The sequence below is a fragment of the Cavia porcellus genome, unplaced genomic scaffold (assembly GCF_034190915.1).
Source record: "Cavia porcellus strain 051 isolate PalLab524CR breed Dunkin Hartley unplaced genomic scaffold, mCavPor4.1 scaffold_7, whole genome shotgun sequence".
NCBI lineage: Eukaryota > Metazoa > Chordata > Mammalia > Rodentia > Caviidae > Cavia > Cavia porcellus.
The window spans coordinates 59909992-59928265 of NW_026947490.1; the positions used below are offsets into that span (position 1 = coordinate 59909992).

Sequence of the window (18274 nt, forward strand, 5' to 3'; positions counted from 1 at the left end):
TGTTTGTATACAGGAATGCTATTGATTTTTGAGTGTTGACCTTATATCCAGCTAAATTACTGAAGTTGGTTGTCACATCTAGAAGTCTTTCAATGTAGTTTTGGGGGTTTTCTACATAGAGTATTATGTCATCTGCAAATAATAATTTAACTTCCTCCTTTCCTTTCCATAATTCCTTTTATTTCTCTCTTGTCCAGTTGCTCTGGCTAAGGTTTCCAATACTATATTGAATAGGCATGGTGATAGTGGGCATCTTTGTCTTGTTCCTGATTTTAGAGTGAAAATTTTTAGTTTTTGATCATTTAATATGATGCTGACTGTTGGTTTGTCATAGATGACTTTTATCAGATGGAGGTAGAGCCCATGTATTCCAGTTTTTCATAGGACTCTTATCATGAATGAATGAATGTTGGGCTTTATCAAAGTTTTTTCTGCTTCTATTTAAATGATCGTGTGATTCTCATCTTTGACTCTATTGATTTAGTGTATTATGGTTATTGGTTTGTGTGTGTTGAATCATCCCTGCCTTCCTGGGATGAATCTCACTTGGCCCTGGTGTAAAATCTTCTTGATAACTTGCTGCATTCTGTTTGCCAGTATTTTATTGAGGGTTTTTGCACCTGTGGTCATTAGGGTGATTGGCCGATAATTCTCTTTTTTCTTTTGGTTGGATCTTTCTCTGATTTTGGTATTAGTATAACACTTGCTTCCAGAAATGAGTTAGGGAGAATTGCTTCCCTTTCAATTTGTTTGAAGAGTTTGAGGAGTGTTGGAATTATATCTTGCTTGAATTTCTCATCAAATTCCTCAGTGAATCCCTCTGAACTTGGACTTCTCTTTGTTGATAAGTTTTCAATTTCATTAATTGAAATAGGGTTACTCTGCAGTTTTACATCTTATTCATCCAACATTGGTAATTCATATGTGTTTAGGAATCTGTCCATTTGTTCTGTGCTATCATACCTATGAGGGTAAAGGTTTTTGAAGTAGGTATTGATGATCTTCTTTATTTCTATATGGTCTGTAGTGATTTTTCCCTTTCCATTCCTATTGCATGAATTTGACTTTTTTATTTCTTTTTTAAAATAAGGTTGGCTAGGGGCTTATTATTATATTTTTTCTTTCAAAAGAACCACTGTTTGATTCATTAATTCTGTGTATTTTTTTTAGTCTCTATTGCATTGATTTCTGCTGTGATCTTTATAATTTCCTCCCTACTTTGGACTTTGGGCTTGGCTGCTCTTCTTTTTCTAGATGTTTGAGGAGTAGTATTAGGTTATTTATTTGTGTTCTTTCTCTTTTCCTGGTGTGGGAATTGACCACAGTAAATTTCCCCTGAAGGACTGCTTTCATTGGTTCTGGTAAGTTGTAATTGTATTTTTGTTTGCTTGTAGTTATTGTTTAATTTCTTCTTTAATGTCCTGGGTGACCAACTGATTGTTCAGGCATGTATTATTTAGTTTCCATGTGTTTATGGAGTTTTTACAGTCTCTTTTTTTATTAACTTCCAGTTTCATGGCAGTATGATCAGATAGTATGTATGGAACAATTTTATCCCATTTAGAGCTATTTCCCCTTATCCCATTAGATACTGAATCTGGAAATACTCATCTTTACCTGTTTCCCTTCCATAAGAATCAGTTCTTCCCCTGACTGACCTGTTTTGAAATTTTGTTGTAGTTCTTGTTCTTTTTTTTTCTTTCTTCTTATCCTTGAAATAAAATGGATTTTTAAAAAAGAGCCACTTCTTAAGGGATGGGATCTTTGTACCCTTGGTTTTGAGTGCTATCACCAAGACAAATTGAGATGAGGGCAGTGCAAAACTCTCTTAAAATGTGATGCTGTTCCTTTTAATAAGGAGAAAAAAGATGCTGGGCATAGACATTTAGCATCCATTTTACCCTGCAATGTCTTCTTAATTTCCTTTTTTTTATTTTGAAGAGAATAAAACCAGATGATACAAAACAAAGTGTGGTCAGTCAAAACAAAAGGATGGACATAGTACATGACTTAGAACCAAAACACAACGTGATCAACAATGGTTACCATAATGCCTCTTGTTATATTCAAGAGAATTTCCCATATCATCAGCCATAATAAAATTGAACAAAACAGTACAGAACAAAATCAATAAAAATGAAACATTGGAGACATTATAGGACTTGAGAAGAAGATAATAGTCAAACTAGAGTGGGTAGCATAGTGAATCTTATTGTCTTCAAAGTAGTTCCCTATACTGTCAGACTTGATACTGTCAAACAAACAGATTTGAATAAAATCAGTCAAAATAAGACAGTGATCAGACAAAAGAGATTCAAATAAACTCAGTCAAAACAAGATAGTGAAAGCAATACAGGGCTGCAAATTAAGTTAATAGGAAATCAAAAATGATTACCATAGTATATTCTGCTACCTTTGGGATAGCTGTCAATGCCATCAAATCTAGTATAAATAGACAAACTGGAACAGAACAGAACATAACCAAACTAAACAGAGAGATAAAAACAATAATGGGTTTCTAATCATGATGCAAGCTTACCAATGTACTCTGCCTTCCCTTTTTAGGCCATTTCCTCCCCTTTCATGTTCACAAGGTGCATTGTACATTTTGTATTCCACTAATTCCTTTAGTTTTTTAGGTTAGAAAGGCAATCTGCTATTCACCTAAGTGATTCTGAACCTTTTTACCCCTGAGCATGATCTCAAGTTGTATCCATTTACCTACAAGAGCCTCAAGGTTTTCCTTCCTTATAGCTGAGTAGTTCTCCATTGTATAAAAGTGTTATTTCTTTCCAACCAATCTGTAGCTGGTGGGTGAACTACCCCCACTTTATTCTGGTTCCCTGTAACAAAGAGCATTATTTTCTCATCTTTGATTTTCAGTCTATAAACCCTCTTTCAGGTTAATTGTATTTCTTATATAGAGCACTTGATCGACCCTATCTCCTGATCCTCTCTGCCTGTGTTTATTTTATTAGTGTATCGAGGCTATCCATATTAGCAATTATGGCCAACTTTCTCTGCCTTATCTATGCCATGCCATTTTTCTGCTATTGTTTGTCTACCTTCCCCCTTCATTCCACTATCTGCCCCATTCAGTGAGCCCCTCTGCCACTATTCTTGAAACCATGGTCTTTTTTTTCCCTCTCTCTCTCTCTAGAGTGTCCTTCATTATTTTTTGTAGGGTTGGATTGGTGGTCATGAACTCTCCCAGTTCCTCTTTGTCATGGAAGCATCTTGTTTCTCCATTAATTTTGAGAGAGAGCTTTTTAGGATACATCAGTCTGGGTTGGAGGTTATTTTCTTTCAGGGCTTGGAATACTTTACTCCAAGCTCTTCTTGATTTGATGGTTTGTGTTGAGAAGTCTGTTGAGATTTTTATGTGTTTTCCTCTATAGGTGATCTGTCTCTTTTCTCTGACAGTTTCTAATATTATGTTCTTGTGCTGAATTTCTTGGATCTTGATCATTATATGTCTGAGTACAGATCTATTTTGGTTATAGCTTGCTAGAGTTCTGTATGCCTCATATATCTGGATAACATTTCTTTTTCCTATTCTTGGGAAGTTTGCTTTAATTATTTCTGTAAATAGCTTTTGTACTTCACTTGTGTTTACCCCTGCTTCTTCACTCACATTTTTTATCCTTACATTATAGATCCTCTTGTCATCTTCCAGCCTTGTAATGTTAGTTCCTGGTTCCTTGTTATTTTTAAGAGATCTTCCCTTTTGTGATTGCAAGTTGCCAAGCTTGTCTTCAAGATTTGATAGTCTATCTTTAGTTTCTTTCAAGCAGTTTTGCCAGCTTTCAATGGATTTTTTAATTTCCTGGTAATCTCTTTGAGTCTGTTTCATGTATTCTAATATTCATCATTGAAGTTTTTCCTTCTTTTTCTATGCCCCTTCATTCTTCCATCTGTGTCTTCTTGAGAGGTGCTTAGCATTTCTTTTATTATTTTCTTTTTTATTTTATTATTTTTCTTATACCTTCTTTTACTTGTAATACTCTTTCTGTTCTTTTATAGTTTCATGAAGTTGTTTCTTTATGTCATTGTTCTTACTTCAGAAACTGCAGGTGTGCGACTCCTGATCTCTTCTGTGTTTACCTCTCCTGGACTAGTACTGCTTGAGTTGGAATCTGGAGACTGCCTTTTGTTCCTTCCTCTTGTCATGTCCCTGGTTTCTTCCAGACAAGTGGGTAGTGGGGTCTCTGGCATTTCCTGTATTGGTTATAATTACTCTGAAGCATGCTGGATAGGGATTTCTGTTTTTTTCCTGCTTTCCCCCAAGCTGCTGGTGACTATTGGAGTATTCGCAGGGGTGGGACAGGCTGACCCCTCCCTTCCGAGCTGATTAACCACAGGTAGTCTTCACCACAATGTGTGCGGTGCAGGTGGGGTTGGTTAGGGATAGCTTTAGGGAAACCTCAGACTTGGCTATTGGACTGCACACAGGGGCAGGACTCAATCCAAGCAATTTTGACCAATCTGCTCTATGCTAGAAGTGGCTAAATGAAGCCGGTTGCAGTTCTGGTTCCAGGCTTATCCTGCCCTACTCCAAAATGGCACCTGGCCAATTTTTCCATTCCTGTGGGTGTACTGAGTCCCCCACACTGACCACTAGCCAGTGCAGTTCTCAAGTCTGTTTCTCCACTCCACCACTGTGTCTCCCTGTTGAGGCCTTCAGGCTTGTCACCCACCCACTTCACTGTGACCGTGTGTCTCCGGATTCCAGTGGTGCTTCTCACACAGTGATACCAACTTGGGTAAACATGCCTCCAGCTACCACCTTCTGTTTAAATTTTTCTTTTTTTTAAAATTCTCTCTGTGAGCTTTGATTCTCACTTTAGTTTCTTCCTGGGTTGAGGGGACCTATTTGTTTCCTTCTTTTCTTCTCCAGAATGCTATATTTCAGCATCTGGGCTGTTTCTCTCATAGAGGCTATTTGCTTTGCTGCTTATTATTCCAGCATTTTCCTAGAATCCTGTCTGCTTAATTTCTTAACCATATACTTATTCCAGGTATCAGCTAATATTTACATTAAAGGGCCAGCTGAGCATTTTAAGATTCATAGTTCATTCATTCTCTTTAGCAACTTTTTCTGTAGTGTGAAAATATCTGAAGGCTAAGTAAATGGTTGAACACGGTTATGTTGCAATAAAATTTTATTTACAAAAATAGGAAGCGGGGCATATTTGGTCCACAGTTCTGCCACTTCCTCAGTATGTCATTTTATTTCTTTTATTATATAACTTTCTACAGCATTCTCCAAAATAGAACCTCTGGGGTGTATGTTTTATATAGTCTTCCTGGAAAATATTGTGGCATGAAGATTTGTTTCTGTATCTTCTATTCTTTTCACTGGTCTTATCTATTCCTAGGCAAATATTAGGATAGTATATTATGATTACAGTTTTAGGATAAGTACTGATACTAGCATTTTGTAGAACAAGTCAATCTACCTTTTTTTTACTTATGGTCATTTATTTATACTTTCATGTAAATTTTAGGGTTACTAGTCAATTTATAATTGCAATGACTCTGTGCATTAAATTGGAGAGATTTGACTTCTAAGATATTAAAATACATCTTTTTTTAATGAATTTATAATTTCAATTTTAAGGTGTTTCTTTAACCCCTGACCCTTTAACATCTAATAATAAAATTAATTTTCTTTGTAAAACTCTTACTCATTTTTGCTAGTTTGAGGTGTCACAGTGTGAGACCATGGCAGCACAGAAGATGAATGATTGCTCAGAAATGAGACTTAGTTCAGTCACCAACAGTTCCAGAGGGACTATCTTGACTGAAACTGCCCAGTATTGGGAAGACTCTCAGGAGAAGCTCTGAAGCCAGGAGCTCTTCAGCTTTTATTTTGAATTTCAGTGTCAGTGAAAAAAGGAGACAAAAAAGTTAAGGCCAGGAGCTGTCTCAAAACTGGGTAATTTTCTTGGGAAAAGGAAAGGATAATAGCCAGACACAACACGCTTCACTAACCTAAATTATTTGTCTCTCATAGATCCTGTATTCCTTTGCCCTGCAGTTTAACCATTCAATCCTCTCAGAGCCTGCATGCCCCAAAATTTAACCTTCACTCTTTGGCCACATAGGTGCCTCATATTTTAAGCTCCTTTAATTGTAATCTGATTACAGATTTTTCTAACTTATTATATGGAAGTTTGATAGACATTTGTATACTGATTTTTGTATTGAGTTAGGAATACTATCATATTGATTAGCTTATTTCTTATTTATATTATTATAGGCACCTAAGTCAAATAGAAATCAATATATAGTCAGAGACTAGGCTCTCAAAGAAATCAGCAAAAATATAAAGCCATCAGAATTATGACTAGAGGCACATCTAAAAAGACCAGGCCTCAAGATAAAGATTCAATAGCCAGACCTACATGCCTCATTAAAGGATAAACAGTAATTTGGAATTACTGTATACTGTAACTAGCACCACTCGGTCCAGGAAATCCAGATATGCATCAGTCCTCCAGGTGGGTGACTATTGCATCTGGATCAATTCCTTCCCCAAAATACTTTTGTTCTTTTCATGTACCCTTGACACGCTTCCCTGTTTACCTGTAATCTATGAGTTTATTACAGTGTGATCCACATTGTACCCACACTGTGGCTTTACTTTGCCCCAACAAAGGGCCTTGGTGGCAGCTACTTCAGAAATCTCAGGAGCTATCTCAATAAACTGCTCCTACTCTTTCCTCCTTTGTCTTGTGGAATTCATTCTTCAATTTCAAGAGACACAAAGGCAAAACATCTGACATCTAAAAGGTTGGTAGTTATACTTCTATATCAATATATTCAAAGTATGACTAATGATAGTCCAAACAGGTACTAATTTATAGTACCTGTTTCTTTTATCTTGCCTGTTGCACTTTAAAGGAACAGTGTTGAATAAGAGTGAAGATAGTGGATACTTTTCATTTTTTCCTGAGTTTCAAAAGGGAAGGTTTTTTCAAATTTCTTCTGTTAGTCTTTCTTTCTACTTGTGTTGCACATGGACATGTGATACTGTTATCAAACTGAGAGACTCTTCCTACTAATTTGCTATTTTTAAAAATATTTCTTTACATTGTATTCGTTCAACTGCAAAGCTACATTCACATCTTTAATTGCATATTGTAACATCTTTCTGCTTCCAGGTTCCAGATGTGTATCACTTTTCTATTGGATATTTGATTATTATATTGGTTGCTTTAGAGTTTATAGTCTTTGTCTTGAACTTACTGTATTCAACCTTCAAATAATATTAAATTGCTTCATATTTATGAAACAATGTAATTCATTCCTTTTTAGCCTATTATTTTCATACATTTAAATATCTATGATATATTTCCCCAAGTACACTTTTATTAGGATTGCTGTAAATTATTAGCTTTTAAATAAGAAAGACAGTCTTTAAAATTGTGCTTGTAGTTATTGTTGGTAAAGGCTGTCTTGGGTCTATGTAGCCTTTGGCTTCCTTGCTCGGCCCGTGAGAATGGGCCTTGCGGGGCCTGGGTTTAGCAGGAGAGGAAAGAGGTCACTCAGCTTCCTCACAGCTTATTCCGTGTGTATTACTCAGTGTGGGAAGAACTTTCCATTTCAAGTAAAGTGTTCCTTTGTCTTGCTTAAGCATGGTGTCAGTGACTTTCTGGGCATAAATACCTACCTTTCGCATTTCAAACTGTTCAGAAATAGATTCTTGGCCTTTCTTCTGTGGCCTGAAATGTTACCAGAGCCAGTTAGGAGTTGAAGGGGGGACGAAGTACTCAGTCAAGGGATACTGACACACTGCTGAAGGTAATCTGTCTCTTTGGGGCGAAAGCCTTGCTCCCTGTAATGCTTGATTGCTGTGTCTTAATGATCTCCAGAGGGTGGAGTGCCAAGGGCAATCTCTCTAGACCTGTTATTTCCTAATTTAATTGTAAACTCAAGTAAAATAAATTACACTGTCGGTATATCTGCTTTCCTGTAGCTATGTCACTTATTAATGGCAAGCACTGAAAAGGCCTAGATGAATATTATAACACCACAAACACATGAATTAGTCATGACCTTTTTGTTAATTATCAGTAAAATTACACAAATAAGCATCTACCTCAGTGAGAATGCCCTCTAAGTGATCAGAAGGAGCAGGTAGGAAGCACATCTCCAGTAGCTCACAAAGTCTTGCTCAGTCACATTCCTATGGAAATAATAATGATAAAATTTTTGTATGGTAAAATCCCAACCCATTTTCCCTATATGCAGATATTTTTCATGTGTCTGGGTACTTCAGTGATTTTCAGGAGTACATATCACATGTTATAGCAGAACTGGTATGGTTATTGGAAAAATTTAATTATTTCTATATATACTAGCATGAATTCTATTTATATTCAATAAAGTTCATCTGCAAATATTTTAGCTGTATCTTTAATTCTGTTTTGTTTCTATTCAGATAATTTGTCTTGAAATATAGTGTAGTGTTTCAGTAAAATTACGATCTTAGTAATTATCATATTTTTCAATAATTTATTGTGTTAGTAACTCTTTATTTGTAATTTATAGCAAAATACACAGAAAACAAAGCCTATAAATGATCAAACAAAGAAAACTGCTAAAACTGCAAAGAAAAAAGGCAAAGAAAAATCTGAGGATACAGAAAAGTAAGATATTCATGATAACATTTTTCTTCTTCATTAATTTTCTCTGTGATAGCCAAACAGTTTAAGATCATATCAGCTATAATTTTAATGCTTTTTAAAACATTAAAATAGTAACATGTAATTTTATTTTTTTATTTTGGATTTGACTTTTTTTAAAATATTATTTTAAGGAAAAAAATGAAGCAAAATTTCAAAAGAAGATAATAGGAGACTAACAATGGTTAATATATTGTGTATGGTTATCTTTAAAGTATTCAGAGTACAAGATATAAGCATGTAATTGTCCAAACAATATCAGCACAATTTTTCTGTTTAATGAACTAAGAGAAATAAGTGGTATAACTATCTTAACTATTGTATATTTTATATATATATTGTATATTTATATATATATATTGTATATTTTATATATATAATAACTATTATATATACATATATATGTATATACCTATACATATATATGTATATATTTATGGTTTTGTTTTGCTTTGCTTTTCCCTTCATTCTTTTCTCCTTTCCCTACCCCAGTTTTTCTTTTATTTTGATTAGTTTCTTCCCATTTCACAATATCTATTGTATACATTGCATCTTATTTACTCTTTCAACTTCTCACATTAGGAAAACAATATGATGTTTACACATGTGAGTCTCATTCACTTAGAATATGATCTCTAGTTACATCTATTTACCTATTAATGTCTCAAGTTTATCCTTATTTATGAATGAGTAGTTCTGCATTATATAAAAAGGTCATATCTTTTTTTAATCCATTCCTCAGTTGATGGACATTTGGGTTGTTTCATAGAATTTAATTTTTACAAATTGTGCTGCTATAAATATGAATGCACATATATTGTGGTGATAACAATATTTTTAATTCATCTGAAAAGATAAACAGAAGGGAAATAGCTGAATCAAATTAGGCCTCTAATACTTGTTTTTTGAGGAATCTCCACATTGATTTCCACTTGCACCACCACCAACAGTGAAGGAGGATTCCTTTTTCCCCAAAACCCCTCGGTTGATTTCTTGACAATAGCCTTTCTTTCTGGGATGAGATGGAATTTCATTGTTTTTTTTTTAGTTGCATCTCTCAAATGACCAGTGATGTTGAACATTTTTCATATATTTATTTGCTGTTTGTATATCTTTATCTAAGAAGTGTGCCTATTTTTGAATTGGGTCTTTAAATTTGGAAGGTCTGGTGTTTTTTTTTTTCTGAGTCCTTTATATGTTCTTGATATTAACCCTTTGTTTGAGGAACAGCTAGCATATCTTTTCCCACATTATGGGTTGATACTTCACTCTGTTTCTATATGCTGTATTGTTGTCATTTAATTGTAAGAACTATAATTTCATCTTTAATTTTATTTTTGACCCATTGGTCATTCAGGAGGAGTGTTATTTAATTTCTATGTGTTTATGAATTTCTTGTTGTTTCTTTTGCATTGATTTCCAATTTCATTGCACTTTAGTCACTTAATATGCATGGGATAATTTCAAGTTCTTTACATTTACATAAGCATGTTCTGTGAGCTACTACATACTCTATTTTAGAGAATGTCCCTTCTACAGCTCAGAATAATGGGTATTCTGATGTTGTTGGGTGAGGCACTTTTTTGGCACCATGGATCAAACTCACGACCTCATGCTTGATAAGCAAGGCAGATATTTAAGCCACTGAGCTAAATACCTGGCCCAAGGGTAAGATACTCTTTAAACACCTACTAAGTCAGTCTGTTCACAGGTTTGCTTTGGTTCTGACATTTCTTTGCTGATTTTTGGTCTGGTTGATCTATTAGTGACAGTAAAATATTAAGGTGGCTTATAACAATTGTGTTTCTTTGATTTTTTCATGTCCATTAATATTTGGTTTATATAATTGGATGCACTGGTTTGTTACATATATATTTATGATTGTTACATTTTCCTCTTGGATTGTTCCCTTTACAAGGATGCGGTCACCTTCTTTGTCTCTCTTAATCAGTCTTGGCTTGAAATTCATTTTGTATATAAACAGAATAGCTACCCATGCTTTTTTCTGGGTCCCTGTCATATGGAATACTGTTTTCCATCCTTTGACTTTCAGTCTATGAATTTCTTTTTGAATTAAGTGTTGCTTGTATGCAGCGTAGTGCTGAATCTTGCTTATTAATCATTCTGCCAGGCTGTGTCTTTTGATTGGTGAATTGAGAACATTAACACTGATAGTTATAACTGATATGTATGTACTTATCCTTGTCACATTATTTTCCTATTATTGGCTCCCCCACATTATGCCTCTCTATTTCATTGTTGACCTTGCCTGGGGGGCCTCTTCATGGAGTTGTAGTCTTTGTTATCTCTTTTGATAATGCTATTTGAAACATTCTGGAGTGCTGGTTTGGTGGTTATAGGTTTACTCAGGTATTCTTTTTTAAAGTAAATATCATTTATCCTTCTGTTTTGACAGACAATTTTGAATGGTACCTAAGTCTGGGATGGAGGTTGTTTTCATTAAAGTTTAAAATACTTCACTCCAAGCTCTCCTTGAATTGAGGGTTTGTTTATACTGAGAAGTCCGCTGTGATTCTGATGGGCTTTCTATTATAGGTGATGTGTTTCTTCTCTCCAATAGCTTTTAAGATTCCATTCTTTTTTAAAAGAGAATAAAACAAAACAGAATAAAGAAAATCAGAATGAAACAATGCAAGTTATACAGAACTTCAAAACAAGACAACAGAAAGTGAACATTGACCACCTTAATATCTCTTTATTTTCTTCAAAATAACTGTCCATACCATCACACACAATAAAACCAAACAAAACAAAACAGAACAAAGCCAATCAAAATACTGAATGAAAGTATTACATGACTTCAAAACAGAATAATAGGAAATCAGTAGTCGCTACTGTAATGTCTCTTATTTTTTTCAAAATAACTGCCCATCCCACACAAAATAAAATCATATGATATAAATAGACTAAAACCAATCAAAACAAAATGAAGCTTTACAGGACTTTAAAATAAGATAATAGGAAATGAAAAATGGCTACTATTATGTCTCTAGATTTCTTCAAAATAGCTGTCCATATTATCATACATAATAAAATCAAATAAAACAAAACAATAAAACCAATCAAGACAAAAGAATGAAACCATTATAGGAGTTCAAAACAAAATGGTAGGATGTTAATAATGACTGCCATAATGTCTCTTGTTTTCTTCAAAATAGCTGTCCATACCATCACACTTAATAAAATCAAACAATACAAAACATAATAAAACCAATCAAAACAAAGAATAAAAGCATTCTAGGACTTCAAAACATGATAATAGGAAATCAATAATGATTGCCATAACACATCCCATTATCTTCAAAATAGCTGCCCATATCATCAGATACTGCAAAATCTAACAAAACAGAACAGAATAAAACCAAACCTTAAAAAATTATGAAAGCAGTACAAGAATTCAAAACAAGATAATAGGAAATTAATAGTGGTTACCACTGTCCCTTTATAGTCATTTCTTGTTGCATCACTTTCATAATATCAGCTGTGCTTTATTGAGCCCATGGACTCCTTTGATTTTTTTAATACCATGGACATTTCTCAGTGTTAACCTGGACTCCAAACCATTTCACACTTGAGCCTGATGTCCAATTGCATCCGTTTACCTACAAGAGCTGTGACATTATCCTACTTTGGCATGGGCCTGACGGGGCCACATCCAGTGACCTCTATTCAGGTCCAGAAGTTGAAGACATATGAGGTGATTTCCAGTGCAGCTGGGGGAACCTTCGGAACATTGCTCAAAACTGGGAAATATAGAAAATTGACAAAACGAAACACCCAAATGCCATCTCAAACATCCAGCCCATCCCAAACAAGCCAAGGAGCCATGGACATAGAAGAAAATGTAAGCTGTACACCTGAAATGCCTGAAATGATGTCATGGTTTATGTCTGTGTCCCCCAGGCCTCATGAGTTTGAATTGTGCATTTGTTATTCGTTCAGTGTCTAGTGCTTGGATTGATGGTGTCAGTGCTCCACCCACATAGGGGTGGAGCCCGGATGTGATGTAATGACAGGAAGAAGGTATGTCTTTCTTTTTGCTGTTTCCAGCTTGCTGTTTGTGGCCACCATGAACTGCAGCCCAGCCATGCCCACCTGTCTTGGAGCCAACTGAGTGTGGACTGAAACCTCCAAAAACTGTAAGAAATAAACCTTTCCTTTCCCAACTTTGGGCTTCAGGTATTTTGTCTCAGCAATGAGTAAAAAGTGACTAAGACAGAATTTGGTACCGAGGAGTGGGGTCATTTGCTGTGACTATACCTGGCCATGTTTTTCAAGAGGCTTTGGAAATGGCTTGTGGGCGGAGTTTGGAAAGGTTTAGACATGTCGCCTAGATGCATATAGCTGGAGCAGCTTAGGCTGCTCTGTAGAGGAGATTCTGGTCAGAGCTCAGGAGACCGGACGGCTGATAGAAAGCCTGATGGTAAAGACCAGGCTTGGGAGGTTTCTGCTGGAAGGACTACATTGGTCCTTGGACTCCACATGATGTGTGTTATGGCTTGGCAGAAAGTTTGTCTGCATTTTGCTCCTGCCTAGAGACTTTGCCTGAGACTGAGACAAAGGGCAATGGACTGATTAATCTTGAAAAAGAAATTAAAAAGTAATCGAACATTGAGCGTATGGCATGGCTATTGTTGGGGGCTTTCAGCCAGCTTTATGTTTCAAATCAGGAGCAAAGAGCCCATCAGGATAATTTAAAATGCTGTGAATTTGGCCAGAAGGAAAATTCCAGGAAAGCTGTGGATTGTAAAGACAGAATTGAGATTTTGATTGTTGCTGGGAAACAGAGAGGAAAGAAAGATGGCCCCGGGGCATCCCAGGAAGCGGGTCCCCACCCTTTGCAACCTCACAGCAAAGGTGAAATAATTTGGTCAGAGAAAAAAGCTACAGAGTGCCATGGTCCAGAATGGCAACAGAGGCCACGTGAGGTTCCAGAATGGCAGCAAGACAGAGAAGCTTTTCATCATAATCAGGTAGACAGAGCCCTGCAATCCAGGCAACTGACCCCGACAGCCAAGAGAGAGAAAAGCCTGGCTACTGATTCAGCCAGCAGCAAACCTTGGAGGCATCCACAAGGTGCTGATTTTAGGTGTAAGGAAAATGCACGAATTCTGAGGGTAAGACAGCTTCCACCTCAATTGCAAAGGGCCTGGGAGGCCAAGCAGTGTGCCCCTGAGAGGGCAATTTGTGAAAATGTAAGTGTAAAGCTGAAGGTGCAGTGGAGACCCCAGAAGTTTGGAAAAGCCAGGAATGTGGATGATCCAAGGGAAGCTGCAAAAAGTGAGCAAAGAAGATTTAAGAGAAAAGCTGCAGGAGTTGAAATCACCAGAGGTGCCCTGAGGGTAAAATCACCCAAACTTTTTGGAGCTTGCAACCAGATTGCTTCAGATGCTGAGTGTGAAACACTAGGACTTAATGTTTGTCCTGCTGCGTGTTGGACTTGCTTTGTTTCCAATACTTTATATTCCCCTGTTTGTAACTTTTGGAATGGTAATGTTTATCTTGTGCCTTTGAATTTCAGAAATGTTTAACCTTGTTTCATTTGTACAGGGGTTACATTTAAGAGTTTGCCATAAATCTTGGAGGAGACTTGGGACTTGGACTGTTCAGCAATGCTGAAACTGTTAGGACTTTGGCAACTCTTGGAGGCGGATTAAATGTCTTTTGTATAAAGGTTGTACATGAGTCCTGGGAGCCAGGAGTGCAATGTCATGTTTTATGTCTGTGTCCCTAGTCCTCATGAATTTGAATTGTGCATTTGTTATTCGTTCAGTGTCTAGTGCTTGGATTGATGGTGTCAGTGTTCCACCCACATAGGGGTAGAGCCAGGATGTGATGCAATGGCAGGAAGAAGGTATGTCTTTCTTTTTGCTGTTTCCAGCTTGCTGTATGCGGCCGCCATGAACTGCAGCCCAGCCATGCCCACCTGTCTTGGAGCCAACTGAGTGTGGACTGAAACCTCCCAAAACTGTAAGAAATAATCCTTTCCTTTCCCAACTTTGGGCTTCAGGTATTTTGTCTTAGCAATGAGTAAAAAGTGACTAAGGCAAATGATAACAACTGATGAAACAACTCTGGGAAGCTCTAAAGGAACTCAAATCAGAAATAGTCTCCCAGGTAAAAAAAGAAATGATAAATGTAATGAAAGAAATGCTGAACACATCTAAAGAAGGCACAGTTAAAAAATTAAAGGAACAGTGCAAAAAGATGAAAACTGAATGAACAATATAAAAAACAAACAGAATGCATAAAGCATATTCAAAGAGATATATAGGAAATCAAAAATTCCTTTGAAAGTTGGGAAAACCACCTCAACAAAAGTGAAGATAGAATTTCAGACCTTGAAGACAAGATTGCAGCTAGTGAACAGGAAAGGAAAGATCTTTTTAAAATAACAAGGAACTAGGAAATAACAAATCAACAGCTGCAAGATGATGCAAAGAAAAACAACATAAGATTGACAGAGATAAGTGAAAAAGAAGGGAACAACACAAACAATATCAAGAGCCTATTTACAAAAATAATAGCTGGAGATTTCCCAAACATGAGAATGCAAACTGACATACAGATCAGTAAAGCATATAAAACTCCAAATAGCCATAACCAAAATAAAACTACACCCGGACATATAATAATCAACATCCCAGAAATCCAACATAAGAACTGAATATTAAAAGCTGCTAGAGAGAAGAGACAAATCACCTATAAAGAAAAGCCTATCAGAATTACAGCAGACTTCTAAACACAAACAATGAAGTCAAGAATATCATGGAGTAAAGTATTTTAGATCCTAAAAGAAAACAACTTCCAACCCAGACTGATGTACCCTGAAAAACTGTCCTTCAAAATGGATGGAGAAATAAGATACTTCCATGACAAATAACAGCTGAAGAACTTTTTGACCACCAAACCAACCCTGCAAAGAATCCTAAAAGACATCCTAGATAAACACAGGAAAAAAAACACTAAGAAAGGCAGACAATTACACAGAGTGGAAAGATAAGGAATAAACAGCAGAAAGAAAACATGTCAAAAATAAACCAATATATATTAGTTATAACCATTAATGTAAATGGCCTCAATTCACCAATTAAAAGAAACAGACTTGCAGAATGGATTAAGAAACAATACCCAACCATATGCTGTGTACAGGAAACCCATGTAGCCCAAAAAGGAAACTCACAGACTAAAAGTCAAAGGATGGAAAACAATACTTCATGCAACAGGAATTTCCCCTTCCCCCACCCCCCACCCCCGCCAAGCAGGATTAGCTATTCTGTTTGCAAACAATGTGAACTTCAAACCAAGAATGATCTGAAGAGATAAAGAAGGTCATACATACTAGTTAGGGGAAAACTTCAAGAGTAAGAGATAACAATCTTAAATATCTATGCACCAAATTTGGGAGCACCCAGCTATACAAAACAAATACTAACAGAAATTAAAAATCAAATAAGCAATAACACAATCATAAGAGGAGACCTTAACATGCCATTGATACAAAGGGACAGATCAACTAGACAGAAAATCAGCAAATAAATAACAGAAATGAATCACACCTGTGAACAAGTGGACTTAGTGGATGTATACAGAGTGTTCCACCCAACAACATCAGAATATATATTCTTCTCAGCAGTACATGGAACATTTTCTGAAATAGACCATATAATAGCCCACAGAACATGCTTAAGTAAATGCAAAAGAACTGAAATTATCCCATGCATATTATCTGATCATAAAACTAGTAATTAATGACAAAAGACATTGCAAAAACCCCACAAACACATGGAAATTGAATAATACACTCCTGAGCAATCACTGGGTCACAAAGGAAATTAAACAATATTTACAGGCAAATGAAAATATAAATACATTTTACTGGAAACTGTAGGATGCAATGAAAGCAATCCCCAGAGGAAATTTTATTGTGGTAAACTGCCACATCAGGAAAACAGAATGAACACAAGTAAACAACCTGGTGCCACACCTCAAACATCTAGAAAAAAAGAACAAATCAATCCCAAAGTCAAAAGAAAGCAGGACATTATAAAGGTCAGAGCAGAAATCAAACAATACGGACCTGGAAAGCAATACAAAGAATCAATAAATCAAAGAGTTGGTTCTTTGAAAGAATAAATAAAATTGACAGACCTCTAGCCAACCTTAGTTTTAAAAAGGAAAGAAAAGACTCTAATTCATGCAATAAGGAATGCAATAAGGAGATCACTACAGACCCCATGGAAAATACAGAAGATCATCAATATGTATTTTGAAAACCTCTATTCTCGTAGGCTTGATAACATAGAAGAAATGTATAGATTCCTAGAAACATATAAATTACCAAAGCTGGGACAAAAAGATGTAAAACTGTTAAATAACCCAATTTCAATTAATGAAATTGAAAATTAATTAAATCATTACCAACAAAAAGATCAAGTCCAGATGGATTCATGAAGAATTCTACAAGAAATTCAAAGAAGCTTTAATGGCAACACTCAAAGTTTTCAATGAAATTGAAAGGGCTTCAATTTTCCCTAACTCCTTCCTGGAAGCAAACATTACTCTAATACAAAAACCTGAGAAAGACCCAACCAAAAAAGAAAGCTACAGGCCAATCTCCCTAATGAACATAGATGCAAAAATTCTTAATAAAATTTTGGCAAACAAAATGTAGCAAACCATCAAGAAGATTATACAGCATGACCAAGTTATATTCATCCCAGGAATGCAGGGATGTTTCAACATACACAAATCAATAAATGTAAATATCAATAGAGCTTATCAATAGAGCATATCAATAGAGCTTATAATAAGAATCACATTATCATTTCTGTAGATGCAGAAAAACCTATTGATAAGGTCCAACACTTATTCATGATAAAAACCTTACAGAAAATTGAACTAGATGATCTTTACCTCAATATGATAAAAGCCATCTATGACAAACCAACAGCCAGCATCGTATTAAATGGCCAAAAACTGAAAGCCTTCACCCTAAAATCACGCACAAGGTAAGGATGTCTATTATCACCACTCCTATTCAACATAGTGCTGGAACTACTAGCCAGAACAGTTAGACAAGAGAGAGAAATAAAAGGAGTGAGGATAGATGAAGAAGTTAAATTATCATTATGTGCAGATGACGTGATACTCTACAAGAAGATGCCCAGAACTCCATGGAAAGACTTGTAGGTATAATAAATAAATTCAGTAATGTAGCTGGATACAAAGTCAACATTCAAAAATCAATAGCATTCCTATACACTAACAAAAAATAAACCAATGAGAAATAAGAGAAGTGACACTCTACAATAGCATCCAACAAAATGAAATACTTAGAAATCAATCTAACAAAAGAAGTAATAGATCTATTCAGGGAAAATTACAATACCCTGAAAAAGAAATTGAAGAGGACTCAGAAAATGAAAAGACATCCCTTGTTCACAGATTGGAAGAACAAATACTGTAAAAATAGCCATTCTCCCAAAATTGTTGTACAGATTTAATGCAATCCCAATCAAAATACCATTAACATACCTCACAGAGCTAGAGAAATCACTCCT

General features: G+C 35.7%; 1 protein-coding gene across 1 annotated transcript in view; it reads left to right on the top strand.

The window, feature by feature from the left end:
* Ccdc7 (coiled-coil domain containing 7) overlaps positions 1-18274 on the top strand; it is a 262433-nt gene that overhangs the window by 40394 nt on the left and 203765 nt on the right. Inside the window, exon 13 of the mRNA XM_063254066.1 lies at positions 8557-8654. Within this exon, the coding sequence (XP_063110136.1) occupies positions 8557-8654 (98 nt within the window). The remainder of the gene's footprint in view (positions 1-8556; positions 8655-18274) is intronic.